The sequence below is a fragment of the Danio rerio genome, chromosome 3 (genome assembly GCF_052040795.2).
Source record: "Danio rerio strain M-AB ecotype USA chromosome 3, GRCz13ab, whole genome shotgun sequence".
NCBI classification, from domain to species: domain Eukaryota; kingdom Metazoa; phylum Chordata; class Actinopteri; order Cypriniformes; family Danionidae; genus Danio; species Danio rerio.
Window position 1 is genome coordinate 18,436,690 of NC_141023.1, and position 23,311 is coordinate 18,460,000.

The window sequence follows — 23,311 nt, forward strand, 5'->3', positions numbered from 1 at the left end:
CACAGTTTCACTGTATTGTGATTACTGCTCTAAATTATATTCTGTTTAAATGTCCGGGTAAAAACAACAACTTTTTCCTTTTTGAACAAAATAGATTTTATTTTGAGAAACATTTAACATCTTTTGGAGCAGTAAACGTGTCAGACTTAATAATTGAAAAGAATCGCTGATTTTTGCTGTCTTCATTAGTTACCAAGACAAAGATTTCTTCACAATTTAAAACGACATCTTTGGAGATGTTTTCAGCTGGAGATACTCTTGTCCTAAAAAACTACAATAAAACGTAAAAAAAATTTTTTACACACACCTTAGGAACGGTATAGCAGAAAATTTTGGTGGTTTTAAAAACTTCACTTTACCAAACTGTGGTATACCTTGAAAATGGTTATCGTCCCATGCCTATTGACACATAGCACCAAAGTGCACACAGCGATCCAGGTTAAATTCCAGGCTCAAAGTTTTTTCCCTGTACTTCCCTTGATTTTCTGCTTCAAAACTTCAAAAGTTTTTGCTTCTGCTTTTGAAATTCTGGAGATGCTTAAACATTCCCACTACTAATGAGCATTAAAGTTTGTGTGAAATCAAAATTTACCATGTTTATTTTGCTTACGCACATTGTTATTCTTTTGGTGAACAATTAATCAGTGCAAGTTAATCCACAAATTTTGTTTTGTGTAATCTTCAGTCAAAAACCTTTTGCTTCTGCGTTTGGAGCATCTGTCATTCCCTGATGATGTCATTTTGACGGCTTCCACCACAACATTCTTAACCACGCCCCTCCTACCATTAGTGTGCTATGAGGGAATGATGTGCAAGAAGAAAGCCCCGTCCCTTCTCAATATTCTGATTCACTTATAAGTACATCAACATACTGAAATAAAAGCTTCAGCAACTTCCGGTTCATGCAGACTTTAATCTTATGGCATCTTCTCAGAAATACACTTTTGTCCCACAGGTTTATGTGTGTGGACAAACGGTGCCCTTGCCACACCAATAATCTGCAAAGTTGATTTGTTGAGAACCTTCTGAGAGCCTGAGCCAAGGCCTTGTTTTATAGTCACTATTTATGGCTGGAATACTAAATGTTTGCCTGTCTGAAAATCCGTTACTTCTATTTCTTTGTCTGCTACTTCATCCATAATGGAGGGTACGGATTTATGCCTGCTCTTCTCCTCCGCCCATCGGCCGCCGAGGGGAAACCGATACTCTGTATTGGTGCCCAGGGCCAATGGAGGACATGCAGGTTAAATCATTCCTAATACAGCCTGGCATCCCATAGATTACCCTCTAGTTTCATAGGGACGCTGTGGGCCAGGCAACAACTTTGTTTCAGTAGAGCTGACTGCTTCAAAAAAAAAAAAAAGAAAAGTTCTGATGCAGTGCTTTTACTTCGACCTTGTTATCACCTTTGTTTTGTTGCCAAGTCGGAAGGAAAGCTGATCAAGAAGGTTGTAGGGCAGAGGTATTCAACCCGAGCCAGTGCACCAGCCAAACTCACTAATTTAATTTGTTCACAAGAGCACTCCGAGCGCACGCTGCATGTTGGGTGTCTGAGTTCATTTTACTGATATAGATTCCTTCTGTTTCTGATAGGCACAATGTTGTTGTATTGATTCTTCGCTTTCTGCACCTGAATATTGCTACATTACCCAGGAAATCAAAGACATAGAAGAGAGTAGGGCTGCTCAATTTTTTTTGATTATTTACGATATATTATTATTATTATTATTATTATTATTATTGTTTTTTATTATTGTTTTTTATTATTATTATTATTATATACTGTATATTATTATCACGTTAGGGCTGTGCAATATGATGCTGTATATCATTCGATTTTTGTAGTGTTTTAAATTTAAATTTTAATAATATTTATTTGATGTTTCTATATTTTTAATCAAGTATTTGCCTTGAAGTTCTAAATAAAGTGAAAAATATGATCCTGAGTACATTTCTGAGTATATACTTTAAAATGTAAAAAAAAGAAACAGTCCTTTTTGGTGCAGTTGGTATATATCAACTATTAATTGATTGAATTTACTGAAATAGTTCTACATGTATATTGTTATCCAGATATGAGGAGACTTGTGTCAAGATATAAGATTTTTATTTTTTCTTTATAAATGTAGGTTGCTATTGCACCTGTACATTTCATAGATCTTGAAATTCTAAAGTTCTCAATATCACACAGAAATACTAAAGTAACAAAACTAAATTTCATGAAAAAATGTGGACTGCCTGAAAGGTTGCCGGATAGGGCACAGTAATCATTCCAGTCAAAAGTTGAAATTCGATTAATTCCAAAGCCTTATTATAGAAAAGCCCTATCCATAAAAGATGTCCCTGAAAAATCCTGATGGGAAAGAAATTTTAGAACTTTTTTTGTACACCATATGTCCTTTACACCCAATTTATTTATATAGTATTGGTTTGTTTGTTTGTTTGTTTGTTTGTTTTTGTTTGTTTGTCTGTTTGTTTGTTTGGTCTTAGTATTTTTTTAGCATTTGGTGTCTTTGAATAATGCTGGTAAACAAGCAGTTAATAATGATATTATATTCCTTCTATGAAAGTCATTGGGTAACATCCTCTGTTACCAAACATTCTTCAGAATATCTTCTTTTGTGTCCAGCAGAAGAAAGACCTTGCATGCATTTGCTAAAAATTGAGGTAAAGTGTGTGTGCGCGCGCGTGTGTGTGTGTGCGCGTGTGTGTGTGCGCGTGTGTGTTCGCGTGTGTGCGTGCGCGTGTGTGCGCACGTGTGTGTGTGTGTGTGTGTGTGTGTGTGTGTGTGTGTGTGTGTGTGTGTGTGTTTTCTCCATGCCGCTAACATTCAGATGTACTTCAGGTGTCGTCCTTATTGCAAAGTTTTCCTATCCATTTTAGAGTCTTCCCAGCCAAACTTTTAAGCCAGGCTGCTTGGAAAAGTACACAAGCCCACTTCTCTCCTCAAAAGAGTAGTCAGTTATGTGCGTAATACAAACGGATACGCTCTGAAGCTTAAAATGTGAGGTTTGGGTCTTGTTCAAGTCCGTAACCGAGCTCCACTAATCAAAATGAAAGAGCCGTATGCACTTTCCTACATCACCCGCCACAGAAAATATTCAAGTGTCATGTCTGTCTAAATGTTTGCTGTTTATTTTTTTCACTTCATTTCCTCACTTTCATATGTTGAAAATAGCCTTGGGTTAGTTCTGATTGGTCAGAGGTACTGAGAGCAAGAGCACATCATGGTGATGTTGCTTCCAACAATAAAGGATGGTTTACAACTAACAAGAAGCAGCCCAAAGCTTGTTAAAAGTGTCATTTCTAGGCACAAAGTTTAGCACGAAGTTATTAAATAGCTGTACAGTGTCTGGAGTTCCTCAAGTGTATTTTCTTGGTCACATTGAAGATTTTCAGAGAACACACAGTACGTTTGCTTTTTCATTTTGTCTTTTTATAGTCCAACATGGTGAGAAAGGAAAGCTTGTTGTTTTCTGCTTTTTTCAGGAGTAGTATTTGGACACTTTTGGAGAATGATTGATTTTAAATTTTTGTAATTTTTTTGTAACACAAACCAAATGACATCAAAACTGCTGTTGTTCTATTGATTTTTAAATGACTTCAATTTTCCATTTTTAGAGACATAAAGGCCCAGTATGCTATTATCTCTGATACATACCTCTCAAAAAAAGTAACTACACGTCGCAAAGACGCGTATTGTAAGCTCTGTGATTGGTCTGCTTGGTAGTGCTAACAAGAGTGGCCGGGACCCAGAGCCATGCAAACTCATTGGAGCAAATGTTTACAAGTATCGAATCGAAAGTTTTGTGTTTACCTTATAATTAAAGTTGTTGCACGTCCACCAATTCCCATCTCTGAATGAATACGTTTTAACTACTTGAACATTAAGGTAGCTTTCTGAAAAAACAAAACACCAGTATAGAATCTCGACACAAAGAAACATAAGAACCTACTGTCAGCTAGCGATTTGGAAGTGTTATTGCAGAGCAAAACAAACAGCGCGCAGAAGTATAAATGCACAGCTACACGCAGGGCAGCCGCCATGGGTCACGCCAATCACTCGACACAAGTATAAACCAGGCTTGAGTGTGGAGTCATGGCAGTTGTAGTCTTTATTTGTAACCTACACTCTCAGAAAAAAAGGTACAAAATTGTACCTTTTAGGGTACAAATGGCCCGTCACTGGGGTGGTACCCTTAAGGGTACAAATTTGTACCTCTATTTAAAGGTACAAAATTGTACCTTCTACATTTGTACCCTTTAAGGGACAATTTTGTACCCTAGACACTGAAGGAACAAAAATGTACCTTTTTATATTATATAGTATTTTCAGGGTACTGACCCTGGCATTTTGATCCTTTGGTGACTGCATGCACAAATAAATAAATAAAATATTTTGGTTCACAGATGTCCATTTTTATTTATTAATGTAGAAATATTTCATTACAACTTACAACTGAATGTGTTAAGAAATAAAATTACACAGCAAGTATAAAGCAGACATGTAAAACAGTAAAAAGAACAATTTAGATAAGAATAAAAACTAAATAATCTACACTTAATACAAAGACCACAAGAATACTGTTTAAGATTTATAAACACATTACACAGGCTACATCAAGTACTGCACTTTATAAAGTCCAAAGTATTTGTCTTTAGTCAGAATACTCGGTCATAATAAATAATTTGTCATCAACATTTTCTCTGAATTTCAGAATGAAGGCAATGTTTCTCTATAAATTGCTTCAACAGTGCAGAAAACCAAATACATCAGTAGCCTCTTCCTCAACATCAGTAGATTACTCCTTTAGTGGAGTTGTAATTAGTTGTAACACAATATGTGTTTATGCTTTTGATAAACATGACATGTAAAGCACTCATATCTGGAAAATGTTCTTTGATAGTCATTAGGACCACAAGTTATTTAAAAAATTTGCTTTATGCATGAATGATAGCAGTGTGCTGGAGTAACTTGATGATTGTGATTATCCCAAGAGCATGTAAAGAAACAAAAAACAAGGTTGATCACTCTGGTAACTGGAGTAGATCGAGGCTTGTCACCGTCCGCCGTTCATTCAAAACATTCCACTGCAGAAACATCAAGGTGATCTTCTAATAAGATGGATATGTCAAAAATGTATATTCGTCCACATCATCAGCCCGGCCAATCGCAATCCCATCAACTCTGAAGACTGCCGTGACTCGTCTTGTTAACACAGTTGTCCAGTCGGTGGCCTCCTCCTGTACTTGAACTGTTGGATGTGGTGAAGATGGTTCACTGTAAATGACAAAGCAATAATTACATTAATATCAGTCACTCTATCACTGATGAAGAGAAAATCAACATGCATAGAAAGTCAAATAATTAATATTCACTGATTAAAAAAAAAAGTATCACAGATTAAAAGACTAATATAAATTTCATTCATTCATTCAATTTCTTTTTGGCTTAGTCCCTTTATTAATCTGGGGTTGCCACAGTGGAATGAACCACCAACTTATCCAGCATGTTTTATGCAGCAGATGCCCTTCCAGCTGCAACCCAGTATTAAGAAACATCCAGACACACTTATTCACCACACATTTATACACTACAGACAAATAAGCTTACCAAATTCAGCTACAGCGCATGTCTTTATACTTGTGGGGAAATCGGAGCACTTGGAGGAAACCCTCACGAATACTGGAAAAATATGCAAACTCCTCACACAAATGCCAACTGACCCAGCCGAGGCTCGAACCAGCGACCTTCTTGCTGTAAGGTGACAGCACTACCCACTGCGTCATCCTAATATAAAGAATATCAAGCATTATAAAATGCATTTATCACAGCATATACTAAACAGAAAACAACATGCGCACCGGAGCACAACGAAATGTTGAAGTGTCTCGCTTAACAAGGCTGGCAACATGAGAAGTGCTGCTGTAAAATCAATTCCTGGAACATAAGATGTGGCATACAAACAAATATGAAGGAATCCATCCAAAGCTAGAATTTAATAATATTAATCAAGTGGAGAAAGTTTAGAAAGAGTACCTTAGAGTCAGGTCAATAGCATTCTTCAGTTGATCTCTCATCTTTCGATGAAAACCTAGAAAATAATTTTAAACATGTGGGTGTACATTTATTGTTGTTTGTAAGTAAAAACCTACAAATTTAAAATAGTATGTAAGCCATTAAAACCATGGTATAGATAATGAGACATACTTACATCTTGTACTGAGCCATGCTTTCATATGACATGCCTTCATTGGTCTGATGCTGTTAGGCTGCATTCTGTTGTTCAATCTTGTCCTGAAAGACAATTGGAAACTTCAAAAACTTCTGGAAAGCAATAAGATAAAGCAATAACTATTTATTTATTTTGAGATATTAATAAAATAGGTAAAATAGCTCAAGGTACCAGTTTCAGAACAGATGAGACAACTTATTACATTAAAAAACAAAGTATAACTTAAAACGTCGATTTATACAACATGGTATGTTAATAACTCTACATTAACATAAGTATAACGTTAAACGATAGTAAAGCACCAATTCTGGACATGAGAGTTTGTGGACACTCCTCAACATTAATGTAACTTAGACACTGAAATGAAGATATGTACGCCACGTTTGTAACTAGCCACGTTTACATAATCAGTCGCTTTGTCGGTGACAAAATTGTGATTTTTTCTTCACAAAATGGTGGTGTAACTTATATAACCGTCTAAAATTACATTTCAGCGGTCAACCGTGGCTAGAAAATGGCCTAAAAATATAAAACATTATCGATAATTACAAATTCCCAGTATTAATAACAAAAGGTTTTATATCAAGGTATATGAAGACTTCGCGCGAGCTCCGGGCCACACCGCACATTACTCACGGCCCGATTCCGGTGCACGGATACGGCAGCGTCGGCTCGCTTTTGCCGCCGCAACTGGCCCGAGTGTATTTTGCTAATTGGGTTGCGATTATATTCCGCCATGGCAACACTTATTAATAAAGCAGTAACGTAACGTAAGATATAAGGCGCGAATACGTAACGTAGGCGATAAAGGGAACTTTTACACCGATAAAACTAACAGCATATAGTACTCACCGTCTATAACGTTATGTCCCTCGGTGACTTCGATATCACATTGTATTAACTTCTTTAATAAGCAGCAGACATCTTAGCAAACTCCATCCTGCAGGCCAGCCCGGAGCACTAAAAGCGGGGGAAAGCCGAGACCCGAGAGTCAGACAAAATCAACAGAACACGGCTTCACATGTAAAAATGAGACTGAAAATATATCTTTAATGCATTCTTACCTGAAAAGTGTGGACTCCAAAATAGACTTTTCTTTGAAAAGCGTGCGAAGTTCTGTGTAAACACCCAGCATACTCGACGGACCGCCTCAGTAACAAACACTACTATAACGTCTCAACAAGCCAAATTCTTAAAGAGACAGCAACATCACCACCTGTATGAAGATGCTGTCACTCTGCATGGTTCTTATTCTACATCCCATAAACTATAGGGTCTTAAACAGTAAGCAAAGACCAGTATTTACGTTTTTAATGATTAAAATTACATTAAATTATAAATTAAATTATTAACATTTTTGAGAAAAAAATGTAATTTAAATACATGAAAAAAAATTTAATTATTAAAATATTTAATTCAATCAATTTATTTATTTATTATATTTTTAAATTATGTATTTTAGTGTTAATGTTTAGTATTAATGCATTTAAATTAGTGTTATATAGTGTCTTGATCTTATCATGAGCTGAAGGTACAATTTTGTTCCTATAGGGAAACAAAATATATAATTGTACCTTTAAAGGTGCCAAATTGGTCCTTTACGGTACAATTTTGTATCCAAATGTGCTATAAAAGGTACAAAAATGTACCTTTCAAACCTAAATCTGGACATTTGTACCTTTATAGCCCATTTGGGTACAAAATTGTACCCTAAAGACCAATATGGGATCTTTAAAGGTACAATTATATATTTTGTTCCCTCTAGGAACAAAATTGTACCCTCATTGTACCTTTTTTTCTGAGAGTGTACAGCACTCCTGCTGAAATCACCGTCATAGATGAGCTTTCGGCATTATTCAATATTATCATTATATAGCATGAAGTATAGTAAGTAAAACAAGACATTTAAGCAATTGCTCATAAGAAATGAGTCTGACAAGGAGGAAAAAAAGCAGCAGAACGTTTATTATGCCACAGTTATCTACTTCCTGTGGAGAAGCAGTTTTGTTTTTTTTAATACTAAATATATTTTAGGCTTCTGTTATAATGCAGTAAAACACACACCATATTAAAGCATTTTTTTGTGTGTTTCTCTGTTTTCTACACTTTCAGAAATAAAGGTATGCCAGCTGTCACTGGGGTGGTACTTTTTCAAAATGTATATATTTGTACCTCAAGGGTCCATATTAGTACCTAAAAAGCACAAAAGTGAAAATGTAAAGGTACTAATACATACTTTTTAGGTACCAATATGGACCCTTCAAGTACAAATGTGTACCTTTTGAAAAGGTACCACCCCAGTGACAGCTCGTGTACCTATATTTTTGAAAGTGTGTAATAAAATCAAACCAGAAACTGAGGGTGTATGACCTCATTAGCATAAACACACAGCACACAGTCTGTGTTATAGATAAAATTGCTGATTTCTCTGGATTCGAACATTCTTCGACACATTTGGGATAATGTAAGTACATAAGTCAAAAAAAAGAAATAAAAATCAACATATTATCCCTTTAACCACATTCCATTAACTGCTGTTTGATTATAAAAAACCTAAACTTCTTTTGAGAAGTAATTTTTTGAAAACTATGCACCTGTGGTGATATTTTCTCAAACATTACATTACTTTGCTTCTAGTGTTTCATTAGGGTTTTAGAGGGAAATTTCCAGCCAGTTGTGGAAAAAAATTGTCCTTAGTTCCCTGTTGATTTATTCACATCATTTACACAATTCCATGTTTGATAATAACATCCCACCAACACAAAACCTAACCAATTGTGTAAAAAACACACTCAAAAAAATTATTTACCAAAGCAGACATGCTTTTTTATTTTTGCAGGGTTTTAAGCTCTTGCCAAACCATATACTTTAGTACAAGTACAATGTTATCGCATTTACTACATTTAAAAGCCATTTAAATAGAAATATGAGATTGAATTGGGAAAATATTTACATATTTGAGTTTACAAATTGTTTCATCATAAAAATTCATAGCAATCTGCATTCATTTATAATCTTGAACCGAATGTTTACATGAAACGGATTAAAAGTTGTTGGTGTTTTGCCACCTCTAGTGTTTAGTTCAGCTTTTAAATGTTTTTTTTTATTCTTTTTTTAAATTTATTTTTAATTAATTAATTTATTTTTTTTAAGTTTTGCTAGTTATCGTGTAGTGTTGATTTAATTTTAGTCCATTAAGCCTCGGTTGATATTTTGTTATGTAATGCAATGACATGAAGACTTTTGTTTTTAGGTACGTTTAAACCTTTTCAGAGACTTTTCGTTCTTCAACCTGATTTTCCTCCTCTAGGAAATGTCCATTTAAATCAAGTCTCCGCAGTTCAGCTGTCACTCACACACGCAGATCAATAAATGACACACCTTCCTCCTTTAATTGGAAGAGCAGAGGAAAGTTCATTTGCACTCCTGGTATAGTTCATGGCTTGACTGAATTAAAAGAGTGGACAAAAACGAATGCAATGAAACCATTTCCATTGTACTCAAATGTGGGTGTGTATATAGTATGCATTTTTAATTATTCATGCTTTACCTGTGTTATCTGAAATAATTGGGCATGTGAGAGAGGTTTGCTCAGTAGAGATGTCTGCAGAATGAAAAACAGCACCCTTGATAATAAGATTAAATTAGACTCGAGACTGGAGGTTGTTACTGGGTGTCAAGGACAGATGAAATATGCATTACGCAGGGGCTCATATGCAAACATGTTTATGTTCTGTTCTCTCCTGCTGCTTGAATGCAACAAAATTGTATTCATATCGCAATGTATATCACACAAAAACGAAATATTGCAATGTCAGATTTGTTCATTATCGTGCAGCCCTACTTTATCCCATTAAAAGTTTGAACACTGAATAATATTTTCAAGAGATTTGTTCAAAACACTGGTAATTAAGTTTTATGAGTCACTAAATTATTCATTGAAACTGTGATTTGAAAATGTATATTTAAATAATGTTGATATAATATTTTTAAAAGCTTTTTGTTCAAACCTCCTATCTAAACACACAAAACAAAGTAAAATATAATCTGTTCCTACTCTCAGCTCATTCAAGGTGTAGGTGACTTTTTTTTTTTTCAGTGGAAAATTCATTCATTAGTTTTCCTTCGGCTTGGTCCTGTTATTGATCAGTGGTCCCCACAGAGGAATGAACCGCCAACTTATCCAGCATATGTTTTACACAGCGGAGGCCCTTCCAGCAGCAACTTAGTACTGAAAAAACATCCTCATTCACCCTAGGCTTGGGTGGTATCCAGATTTTGATAAAGTTTAAACTCTCTATTTTACTTAGATATACGGTATTACGGTGAATAAAAAGAAAAAAATATGAAGTAAGGCTCAGACAGCATCACCAAACTGTTGGCTTGTGCCTAAACCGGTCAGACACTGAATACCAAACACTAATACTGAAACAACAACAAAATAACAACTTTTATTATCAACAAGTAGCAGTTTATAAAAGTGCATATCACAACAGTCAACAGGAATTAAATGAACATAAACACCCAGAAGCGTTTTTACACAGAAACGCGCACACAAAACAATTAAATGTTACCATGTACTGTAAGGACTTTTTCCGCTTTGTGAAAAGAGACCATTTCCTTCAAGTATTTTGTCACTGCATCAGTACAGATTTTCCAAAGGTCCCTTTTGTACTTTGTTGTTTTACCGAAGGCCTCCATTATCCTTGGCTGCCTACTGGCAGTGGACCTAGATGTTGTTGGACCTACATTGGGAGGCATTGAAACTGTTGCACTGCACTGAATGAACTCTGGACCATCTTCGCAGCAGTTAGTGGATAGTAGTTTTGGATATGCAACCTTAGGTTTGAGGTATTTCCACCTCTCGCGGTCACGTTTTTGTTGCACAATTTGCAAATTGCCTCAACCTTATTTACCGCCTCTCCCTTCTGGTTCAGTCAAAGTCTTTTTCGAGACCAGGTCACTTGGTGCAAGACTCTCTACTTTTTTCCATCTTTCTCTTTCTCCTACACGCTGCCTACGCATGTTTAGGCATTAAATAAATTATATTTAATATTTAATCCTTGTCTCCTGTGTAAATGCATTGTTTTTTTATGACGGTATAACCAATAATCGAAATAAAAACTAATACCGTTGCTATTTTAGATACCGTGGTTTACAGTATTACCGCTCGAGCCTAATTCACACACTACCTGATCAAACGGAGTCCATCAGGCTTGTTTGAAACCTACAGGTAAGTGTGTTAGAGCAGGGTTGGAACTAAACTGTGCAGGGCTGCGGCCCTCCAGGAATTGGGTTTGACATCCCTGCACTACGGCCAATTTAGTTAATTTAAGTCACTTATAGTGCATGTCTTTGGACTGTGGGGGAAACCGGAGCACCTGGAGGAAACCCACACTAACACGGGAAGAACATGCAAACTTCACACAGAAATGCCAACTGACCCAGCTGAAGCTCAAACCAGTGACCTTCTTGCTGTGAGAAGACAGTGCTAACCACTGAGCCACCGCATCACCCCTCAGTAGAGTATTAAAAATATTTTTAGCTGAAACTGTAGTTTCTGATCTGCTACTTTTCTCAAAAAAATGAAATATCAATTTCTGCTCTACTGACGTGAAACTAGGATTTATGGTGTCAGACAAATGCCTGAGAAAAGGTCTTTCAGCAACTAAAGGGAAAGTCAGTTTTATTAAAGGCTAATAAGTCATTTCCCTGATGCAGTCATTTCTGTCTGCAGTAATATTGCAGCTTTTTTGTCTCTTTAACTGTGTCATTCATGAAATTACATCGAACTGATATGATGTTTCTTTGTTGCTTCTATTGTTTATGGGTGAATGAGTCCATTTTCAAGTACTGGAATACTAAGTATACTGATGCTGGATCAATCTCTCATAAAAAAAAAATATTTTATTGTCTATTTGTATGCTGTTTTATTAGCTTTGAAACAGCAAATGCAAAAAAAGATACTAAAACATTCTCTCAATGCAGAAGTGTTTTATTTAAATAAAAGAATTGGTTTTGTAATATTGACTTTGATGTTGCTTGATTTAAAAAGTCAGAAGTAGTCCAAGCTTAGATTATGACTTATTGCAGGAAAATAGGAAAATTTATTGTTCTCCCAAAATAATCACCCTGTTTCATTACATGACATAAAATATTTGAATAACTAACAAATGTGTTCGCATAAAAGTAGGGCTGCACAATATATAGTTTCAGCATCGATATCGTAATGTGCAGATCTGCAGTGTGAAATTGGGTAAACCAGGAAAAAAGTTTATAAGATGTGATTTGTGGAGTCATGGCAAAGTTTATCTCTTATCTAATAGTGTGAAAGATTTGTGTTTGGATGTGTTTTTAAAGCCTGTGACTATGATTTCAAGCCAAATTAAAAATAAATTATAAAGTTTGTCATCTTTAACAAAGATGAATTGTGTCATCATTGATAAAATAGGGATGTTTGATTCTTAAATATTTGTAAAATATTTATTTATTTTATTAATATGCTTGTTCCATATTGTTTTCATCCGTGCTTTGATTTGTTTGATTAAAAAATATTTTTGGGATAATTTTTTATTGTAATTTGTATCGATTATTCCCAGAATGTCAAAATCAACTGTAGGCGGTAGATCTTTCTCATATCTGACTCTGGAACAGCCTTTCTAGCACAGTTCGGAAAGCAGACACACTCTGTCAGTTTAAAACTAGATTAAAGACACATGTCTTTGCATTGCCATACACACAAAACCCAAATGCTGTTGAAATCCAAATCCTCTAAAGGATTGTTGGTCTGCATTATTTAGGGCAACCGGAGCCGGGAACACTTCCCAAAAGACATTTGAACGGCATCTGCGCTTATGTTGGTCTGTTTCCCGAGGTTTCCATAAGCCTGGACCAGGCCGTATTTTGAGCAGATGCTGTGGTGGTCATAGAGAAGTAGAGAGCAGGAGACTGGTTCCTGAAAGACAGAAGAGTCTTCACATTGATCCTAAAGAGCCAGCCTTTACACCAGCCGGTGACTTCTCCCACCTTCAGATTCTCCACAATGGACGTCCAGTGTTCTCCAGCCTCTGGCGCCCAGGCTGCAGCTCTGCACAAGAAGTTTGGCCAGAGAAGAAACTGTCGTGCCTAACTGAGCCTGTTTTTTTTTTTTTTTTTTGTCTGTCTGTCTCTCTCTCTCTCTCTCTCTTTCTCTCTCTCTCTCTCTCTCTCTCTCTCGCTCTCTCTCTCTCTCTTTCTTTTTTTTCCTCTCCCTGCACTTTCGTCAGTTGGTGAAGTTTGTTCCTCACCACTGGCTTGCATGGTTTAGGACTTGAGGAGTTGCGCATCGATGGATTTGCTCCACAGTGTTTGGACTTTCAGCAGTGAAATTAAATCACACAATTAAAAGACACAATCTACGTTGTAAAAGCGCTATAGAAAGAAAGATTAATTGAAATTTGATAGTTTATACAAATATATATATATATATATTGCAGAAAAACGAAATATCGCAATGTCAGTTTTGTCATGCAATGTCATGATCCCCTCCCCCCCCAACCCCCCCCCCCGCCCTACATGTTTGTTTTCCCCCCTCGGGAAAGAGCGTTTTGGCGATAAACCAAGTGAAACGAGCACAGCAATAATGAGCAAATTAATCATTGCATGTTTGCTCTTCACGCGCAAAGCATTGTGTTTCCAGAGAATCAATTACAAAAAATCTATATTTGCACATTAGCATACAGTAGTGTGAAGTGTTATAGGACACCACTTTCATTAAGACCTTGTTGGGTGCGACTAGATGAGAACAGGAAGTAATTGGCAATGATATTGATCTGTTAATGCAGTCCTTGAACACTTTACTACACCTTAAGTTAACCTAGCGATTAACTCAAAAAGCCTTCATCATGAGGATGAAATCATATAGTGTCAGAAAACATACAACATATTTGACCTTTTTTTTTTTTTTTTTTTTGCTTTATTTTCTTGAGCGTTTTAGGTCTGGCAGGTGCGATTTGATCCTCTAAATTGAAGAGGTCTTTAGGGGCGCCGGGGAAGAATTTCAGTATTTTAGGAGAGACTTATTCAGTTAGTGGCTAATTATTTCCAGTGGTTTAAGTGGGTGAATTGCTAAGTGCTCTTGGGGGAACAGCTGCATCTAATTTGTGGATTCATCCTAGGTGACGTTCGATCTCAGTGTAATTAAGAACTCAGAGGTTGGGTATCGATTGTCTTTTTTTCTGTGCGTTTTATAGTGCTATTCTATGGCTGTTCTGAAGTTGAGGCGAACAGGAACCGGTGGCCAATTGAGTGAGAGAAATGATAGCATAATCTCCAGAATTTAAATAATCCCTACTCTATAGGGGACAGGACCTGATCGAGATATGTTAGTAGAGTTTTTTTGCGATTACCTGGGGACCTTGTTTAAATCTTAAATCGCTTATGTGAAAAAGTCAAGTGTACTGAAAAAATTATTCATTGGATTTACTAAATTGTTTTGGGGTAAGTGGTTGCAAACACTTTGTAAGAGCTTAATTTAAATGAACAAATTAAATTTAGTAATGTTCAACTTCTTTTGTTTGTTTAAATTCAGCCCATATAAATTGTTTGCAACCACTTGTTGCAATTGTTTGCATCCATTGATTTATTTGTCAGTGTTGTAGAGCTGCGTTTCATTTCAGTATCAATATTACCATGTGCATCTGCATTGTCATGTTGGGATTAGAGATGACCAGGAACCTCAGGTCTGAACAGAGTCATTGGGAAGTTTAACCTTAATAGAGTGACAGTTTTTTCATTGCTTGTGAGGTTAAGGATGTTGACTGTACGATTTAAAGATAATTCAAACCATCCCAGCAGGTACACAACATTGTTACCTATTATCATGTTATACTATTATGTTAATAATAGGTTAGATTTAGGTTGTGACATCAGGTGACCAAAATTCAATATCTAGCCACCGTCTAAAGAACAAGGTTATTTTGACATCTAATAACGACATCAGATGGTGTTGATATTTGGTTGATTTTAGTTTGTGTTGGAAAGTGACTAAAAACAATGAGCCGACATCTTTAGCCAATGTCATTTTGATGCCAAATACTGACATTAGGTATGGCAACCAAAATCCAACATCTGATAGATGTCATAGTGGTAATGTCCAAACGTCAAGCTATAACATCACTAGAAGTTGATTGGTTGATTTTTAGGTTAGACGTTGAATATTGTCGTTGGCCTGACGTTGGGTTCTGACGTCAACCTGGATTTTATTTCCAAACAAAATGCAACAACCTTGTTTCTGTACCTATATACATAATCTCCAGAAAAACACTGGATATTTCATTTGAAAGTTTTATTTATTTATTTATTTATTTTTACTTTTTTTCTATATTTGTAATTTGTAAAGCCGAAAAGAACATGAATGAATGAATATACTTGTAATGTGTATATTATATTTTATTTTATTTCTCTCTCTTACCTGCAGGAGTTTTAAGTTTCTCAGTGGTCCAGGTCCAGGCAGAGCGCTTGTTCTCCTCTTAATCAAAGCAACAGATGCGATTAGTCTGGAGCGGGTGGCGCAGGCGGCTCTACCCCTGGGTAATCAATTTGCAATGGCAGATGCTCACGGGGGGAAACTCGCCTGCTGCCCAACAGCTGTTCTCCAGAAAGTATCAACCATCCCTTTATTGACTCTCCTCTCATCTTGCTTTGAACTGGAGGCAGTAGCATGTTCTTCTTTTTGTAGATGGACATCAGAATATCTAAATCATTTGATTAATCAAATAGCTGCACAGAAGGATGCATTGTATATTTAGTCAGTCTTAATTAAAAACTGTTTACAGTCTGACAGTTAATTAAAAGCTATTGTTTAGTGAAATTGACATGTCGGCTTTCTCTTAGCCCCATCTTAACCTGTTACTGAGATACTGACCAGTCACTGTAAAACATGCTGGGATTCACACAATTGCTTCATGTTGTCCTTTTTTATTTTTATTTTTTTACAAATTTAAGTGTTTTTTAATTGACCATAAAACAATTAAGTTGTTTAAAACAATTAAGTTCAACTAATTTTAAATAATTCCTTTAAAAAATACTGTCAAAACTACATTGTTGCTGATAAGGGTGCACAAGATAAGGCAATTCTTTTTGTTTTTATTAAACTAAAACTCTGTTTTGTTTATGGAATTTTGTTTCTTAATTGTTTTTAAATAAATGCTAGAGCAGGATAATCTTCTTAAACCTAAGTAAAAGTTTGCATTATGTACACTACCTGACTAAAGTCTTGTCGCCTATGCAAGTTTTAGGAGGAACAAATCATAACTTGCCTTCTAGTAGATCATTTGCTATCAGAAGTGGCTTGTATAAAAGGCAAAAGCCTCTAGATTATGCTTATTTTAACAAAATAAAATAGGATCATGCCTTGATTTTTAATTTATTTGATTTGGACAGTAAGGTCTGGCTTCGCTTAGACAAAGTCTTGTCACTTGTCGAAAAATAATTAATATTGTGGATGTCTCACATGCATGAGCTTGGAGGATTGCATTCATACATATTAAATAAGTCATCTGGCATGGGAAAGAAAACGTTCTTGCAGGACTCCCTGAGTTCATCAAGATTCTTTGGTTTCATCTTCAATGCAACCTCCTCCATCTTACCCCAGACATGCTCAATAATGTAATGTCTGTTGACTGGGCTGGCCAGTCGTGGAGCACCTTAATCTTCTTTGCTTTCAGGAATTTTTATGTGAAGGCTGAAGTATGAGGAGCGCTATCCTGATGAAGAATTTACCCTCTCTTGTGGTTTGTAATATAATGGGCAGCACAAATGTGTTGATACTCTGTTGATGTTCCCATCCACTCTGCAGAACTCTTGCATGCATCCCATACTGAATGCAACCCCAAAACATGATTTTTCCTTCACCAAACTTGTCTGATTTCTGTGAGAATATTTGGTCCATGTGGGTTGCAATAGGTCTTCTGCAGTATTAGTAATGATTTGGATGCAGTTCAACTGATTATTCATTTGAAAAATCCACCTTCTGCCCATTTTCCAAATGATTAACTTGAAGTCAAGATATTATTTGTTGCAATTACAGCTAAGATTGACTACAAGACTATTGTCAGGTAATGTAAATATAGTCTGGGGTGAACATTCGATTCTGCTCTGTATCATTGTGCTGCATTATGTGTTTAATCAATTTTCACAAAAAAGAGCCATTTTAACCCTCATAGTGCACAGAAAATCTAAATAATATTTTCACATTCCAGAACCTAAAGAATAATTTTTTTTATAATTGTTAAAAAAAATAAAGTATCTTCATAACAGAATAACAGTAAATCTAAATGGATTGTATTAGCACCAACTTGTATAAATAATGAGCAATGATAAATAAATATCAGAAAGTTTTGAACATCTCAATGCTTTTGCCATTGTATTGCTGCATTTAACCCTTTATATAAATAAGACATAAATTTTTCTTTGAAATAGCAAATTACAATTTTTTTTTACAGATTTATGACCATTCTTACCATTCTTCGCCTTTGATTTTCAGTTTTTTTTTGGCCTACCACATCTTTCCTTCACCTGAACTGTTCCTGTGGCCTTCCATTTTCTTACTATATTTCTAATTGTGGAGATAGAGACTTTAACCTTTGTGATAGCTTTTTGTATCCTTCTCCAAATTCATGTTGATGAGTTATCCTAGTTTTTAGGCCATTAGGAAGTTTTTTTTTGAGGTTTCCATGTTGATACCTTGTGGTTCACAATAAGGTAAAGCACAACTAGCGATCAGCTATCTTAAAAAGAGTTTTTCATGATTGATTGTACCAATCATGAAATTGGTTGTGTTGGGATTGTTAAGGTTCACTGAGTCACTCAAATAAATTTTGTGTTGTAATCAATCAGTATTAAGTGACTACAGGTTAATAATCTACACTAAAGAGAGAAAGAGAAAACGTTTTGCAGAGACTATTTATCAGTTTCAATTTAATTTCACAAATCTCGATACTGCTACACTGGATTTTTGTCTGAAAAACATGACACTATCTAGCTTTCTCTAGAAACCAAGTGGCAAATCACTGTGATTTTTCTCTTATAAAGAAAGAGCATATTACTATGCAGCCACAGATGCATAAAAATGTAAAATGTAATGTAAATGCATTTTATTAGAATAAACACAATCAGTTTATTTATAAAATGAACATAAAATAGGAGAACTGACCTCATTGGAATGACAGGAATTATTTAAAGTCTTGACTAGAACTCATTATTGCTTAAAGGCAGTAGAAATTGTTAGTCTACATAAGTGTTAAAACAGCATAAGCGTTACAACATACATTTTTTGCGATTAAAACCTATGAAAAAATTCCATTACAAAGAGCTTTTTAAGGGCTTTTTCTTCATGGAATCATTTGATTACAGTAAAAAATGTTTGTTATTGATTTAAAATTGATAAATATTTAAATTAGTTTCTTAAATGTGACCATTAATTGTTGCTAAAACATGAAGGCTTAAACAGCTAGAGAAATTTAAAACACTTGTTGACCATGCTAACTGATTCCTAAATTTAGAGATGACGCTGAACATGGATGCTATGGCTATACGGACAAAGAAGTACCATCCAATCCATGTTTTCCTCCGTATGTTTTCCTCTCCTCTGTGGTCCTGACTCACTCCTGACGTGGCATGGATGGATATTGCTTTCTGTGCCACCAACAGTGGTCGAGAGGAGACAGATGGTGCTGTTTTGGCGCCTGCACAGTGAAACTTTTTCCCGGACCAAAAATGTTGCAGCGAATACCGGCGGCAATAAAACGATGACAGATTGATGGTTAAATTAAGGGAAAACGATGATCATATCAGCGTTTAAATAGTTAAACTTGATTGTGATGGACGGAAAGGAGGAACGGGCACGGCTTTGCCTTGTGAGCAGCTGCTGATCGGAAAGGCAACGTCAGCCAACGTTTAGTTCCACACAATCTGGCAACTCAGAGCGCCAGCGCGCCTCACCTTGGATAACTGGAATTTGTAGCATTACACTAAAAGGCAATTATTTCTACTTTGCTTGTCAAAGCACGGCACGGGTTTGACAAATGATAGTAGGCCGATAGCAGCAATGTTCATCCATTTTAATTAGGGCATTGGACTCGTGAGGAGCCTCTTCGGTTTGGACACTGAAAGCAGAGTGGCAGAAAACCACTGCCCAGAAACAACTGGAGACACCTAGCTTTGCGTATTACAATCAGTTATTATATGATCACAGAGGCTGCATTTATTAAATAAAATACTGTACAATTATTAATATAGCAAAATAATATCACAGTCCAAATGACTTTTCTGTTTGCATATATTTACAAATGTCAGTCATTCCTGTGATGCAATAAGGCATGGGATGATGACATTTCCAAACTATGGTAAACCTTGAAACCAGTCGAGGCAACAGTATCTACAGCAAAAAAGACGTCTCCACATTAAAAGTTACTGGTCAGCTCACGATTCAGCAAATATCTGAAAAGCAAATCACTTATAAACCAATATCCAAGAATGCTACAGACCTGAACCGTGCAGTGGCTTACTTTATATCCAAAGAAAAGAAAGTTATCCAAAGTAATCTGATTTTTAAAACTAATGAAGACAGCTGAAGTCAATTATTTAGTTTAATTATTTAGCCAGACATGTTTACTGTTCTACCGGAAAGACTTGGGAGACAGATAAACGTTTTAACATTTATTGGGAAAGCATAAAACATTGTAATTTCGGTTGCTGTCCTTTTTTTTTTTTGTATAGTCCTTTGGTATAAGCCCCATTGATGATGCAGATCTCTTGAAGAGCTGGCAGGGCAAGGCCAACCCCCAGGAAAAACAAGGGCCCAACCTGGTGGTGGTGGTGGGGAGGGCGAAGGGAACTTTGCCTGTGTCACCTACAGTATAAACAGCGAAAATAATAGTTTTTTATATATAGCACGCTTGATTATTATTGGCGGAATTGATAATTATGAAGAATGATGTAGAATTCACGTCTTTCTTGTAGAACCTTTGTTGAAGCATCCGTTTCCAAAATATTTGAAAATTTTCTTAAAATTAAAATAGATTGTGTTGGGAAAATGGGAAAATGTTTTTTTCTTAAAAAAACTTATTTAAGAGCAGTATTAACAAACCGTGGTATTTGTATCCTAGGTTATCATACCGCCAGAATTTTAAACTGTCCATGGATTGATGCAAAGCTGTATATTTTCAGTTTTGCACCCCCCCCCCCCTTTTTTTATTTTATTTTTAGAAATCATCTATTATTCTGGTTTGCTGCTTAGAAGTAATTATTACTATTAGCACTGAAAAGAGTTGCGCTGCTAGAGATTGTTGTGCAAACTTTGATACAAGTTTTATAAGCTTAATTTAAATATTGCAACCAAACATCACCCGAAGCTACGTTTCTGCTAATTCAGCTAAATTTAAAAATGGTGTTTTTTTTTAAAATTCATTTTCATTTCTTTCTTTCATCCATGTTAAAACGACTGAAAATACGTTCATGTACTTTGCATGCACACAGTTGTAAAATGCTTTTACTTGCTTTCTATCTGCCTGGGGTTTATTTACTTTCCATCTCTTTGAAACATTGCAGTAAAATATTGCAACTGTTGTCTACAGCTCCCAGTAAATATTTTGTGTTCTTTAATTAGAGGCAATATGGAGCATGTACAAACTCGTATTAATATTTAATAAAGCTGTAAAATGCGTTTTTACGATTCCATTTCGTATTGCAAGACCATGCGTAAAGGATTCAAATTGTGGATTTCCTTCATTGATAAACGCATAAACCTTGTAAATCAACATGTAACCCAGGTTACTAGTGGGTAGTATACAGCAATAGAGCAAATAGAAATATAAGGAAAAAACATTGGCAGAATACTCAATTAAATAATGTACATTAAAATTATTTACTTATATAAATAATTTATAATAGAGTATTATACAGCATTCAAGGGAATAGTGCTTTAGAATGACATCATCGTGCCTTACACTATAGCAGCAGATCAGCTTTCCAAACAATAACAAATCTCGCTTGTCTGTTAGCTTGTGTTTACCGTTGCTATGGTGATTCAGTGTTCGCAAGGGAAAGCAGAGATGTAAGTCTTTATATTAATAACAGTAATATAACTATTAGATTTACATTTTTTAATGTTTTAATGCGTATTAACTGTGAAAATTGACCATTAATAAGATGCTGACATGATTTCAATCATATATTTTTAATGAAGGATTGAGAGAGAAAAAAACAAGATTTGTCTCTGAGAGTGAAATCTGCACACGAGTGCCACCTGGAGTTTTCCTGTTTGTTTCGTTTTGATTTTGAATGATTTCCTTGGCCAGGTTTTTTTTTTTTGTTTGGTTTTGTTCGTTTGTGCATCTTCTTCTGTTTTTTCATCGGTGAGATGTTCTATTGACGTCAGTTGCTGGATGTGATCTGCTCTGGATTCGAATTAATTGAAGTTTGAACTCTTTTCTGGATTTGGATTGTCTCAACTTCCATCGGCGTGTCTCATTGTGGAGTTGGACTGGCGAGCCTACCATTAAGTGGATTCTTTGGAAACACCTGTTGGAAAGATACAAAGTAAAACCTATTCAGCGTCATGGTAGGAGTGTAAATTTACAACACACTCACAAGTGCAACATCCTGGAACTCTAGAACTGAATTTGCAACCTAGTTGTTTTGCAAAAGATTCTTTTTGAAAGTTTATCACCTTTACTGGACTTTTGGAACATTTTGAAATGTTTTAAGTGAATGTTTTATTTTCATTTTTATTTTATTTGTACATTGTTCCTTTAGAGTGTTAATTCGTTGAAATTTTTGAATCTTTATAGAGAGAGGTTAACTGGTTTAAGAAGGGAAATCTTGATTATATGTTAAATAATAATACAATTTTAATATTGTATTATTAACTTTCACTTACAAACCTTTAATATAGTATTGTTATTAGTATATTAGTATTATATTATTGTTATAATAGTAACCAAAATATAATATTAGCCTTAACAATAGAAAAACAGAAAATAACATTATATTAACTTACCTTATTAGTGATATAGCCATAAAACCCTGTGAAGAAAGAGAAGTGTTATTAGAGAGTGTAAATAAGATTGAGGTCATTAGATAAGTGTGAAAAAAACCTAGAATTTGTTTTATTTATTTTTATTTTTATTTTTTATATTTCTGTGAACATTTTACAATACAATCTTTTATTATTCTTACCTCTGTGTCCGAGTCCTTCACTGTTGTTGTATCTTCTCTCTCTTTGGAGGAATTTAGACTTCTGAGCATCTGGTCCATTGATTAAAAGCGTATAATACATTTGTGTATCGAGGGTTACAAAGTTTAGTTGTTTGTAATTTTGTAAAAAATACAGGCTGAAATAAATTCAATGGCAAAATATTCAAAGTTATTAATATTCAAGTTCCTACTAACTCTTCTGTCATGACACCCAGTGCTTACAAGGCTCATACAAGGCTTCAAGTGATCAAGCGGTCTAATCATGCATGTACCTGCTTTAATGCACTGCAGCAAAGCGATCGTGTGATTGTATGAAGATGTTGGTCTCACAGAAAAAAAATCTTGATTCAGAGAATAGACAGTTTAAAGTTAAATGGCCAGATAAGTATGCGTTTATTTTGCCACATGCCGGCACAATGCCATTCAGCTGAATTTGTAATGAGACAATTGGAATTGTAAAGAGTCGCTTTGGATAAAAGCGTCTGCTAAATGACTAAATGTAAAATGACTAAATGTAAATGTAAAAAGTGGAAATGTGAAACGCCACTATATGAAACAAAACATTTTGAATGTCAGTATCTACAAAATACAAATAAATGGACCCCAGAACTATAACACCTAAAGTTTTCATTACACATCTTTTGTATTTTTCACTTTTCTTTTGGAGAGAGGTCAAGATGCAGGCTTGGTGCTGTTGGCCTGCATGCAATGTTTTTTAATGCCCACACCTAACCCTACCCCTCACAGTGACGTCACTAGCTCCATTGAGTGCATTGTGTCTGACATTGCATCTCTGAGGTATACTATACTACCAGATACTATAGGGCCCACCTTTTGTT

At 35.4% G+C, this 23,311-nt stretch overlaps 1 protein-coding gene and 2 long non-coding RNA genes across 4 annotated transcripts in view; 2 read left to right on the forward strand and 1 right to left on the reverse strand.

The window, feature by feature from the left end:
* si:ch211-198m1.1 overlaps positions 1–16,387 on the forward strand; it is a 31,651-nt gene extending 15,264 nt beyond the window's left edge. The window contains exon 3 of the mRNA NM_001328094.1: positions 15,694–16,387. Within this exon, the coding sequence (NP_001315023.1) occupies positions 15,694–16,024 (331 nt within the window). The 3' untranslated portion in view covers positions 16,025–16,387. The remainder of the gene's footprint in view (positions 1–15,693) is intronic.
* LOC137490529 (uncharacterized) lies at positions 4,398–7,401 on the reverse strand. 2 transcript variants are annotated; one of them, XR_015480629.1, is made up of 7 exons: positions 7,301–7,401; positions 7,089–7,196; positions 6,216–6,298; positions 6,041–6,095; positions 5,866–5,941; positions 5,615–5,791; positions 4,398–5,281 (listed from the first exon to the last, which is right to left on the reverse strand). It is a non-coding gene; the product is annotated as an uncharacterized LOC137490529 (long non-coding RNA). The 2 variants fall into 2 exon arrangements; XR_015480630.1 differs by lacking the exon at positions 5,615–5,791.
* Positions 16,388–21,295: 4,908 nt separating the features above from the next.
* Positions 21,296–22,453, forward strand: LOC147836878 (uncharacterized). The gene is made up of 2 exons (XR_015480631.1): positions 21,296–21,330; positions 21,463–22,453. It is a non-coding gene; the product is annotated as an uncharacterized LOC147836878 (long non-coding RNA).
* Positions 22,454–23,311: the final 858 nt, after the last annotated feature.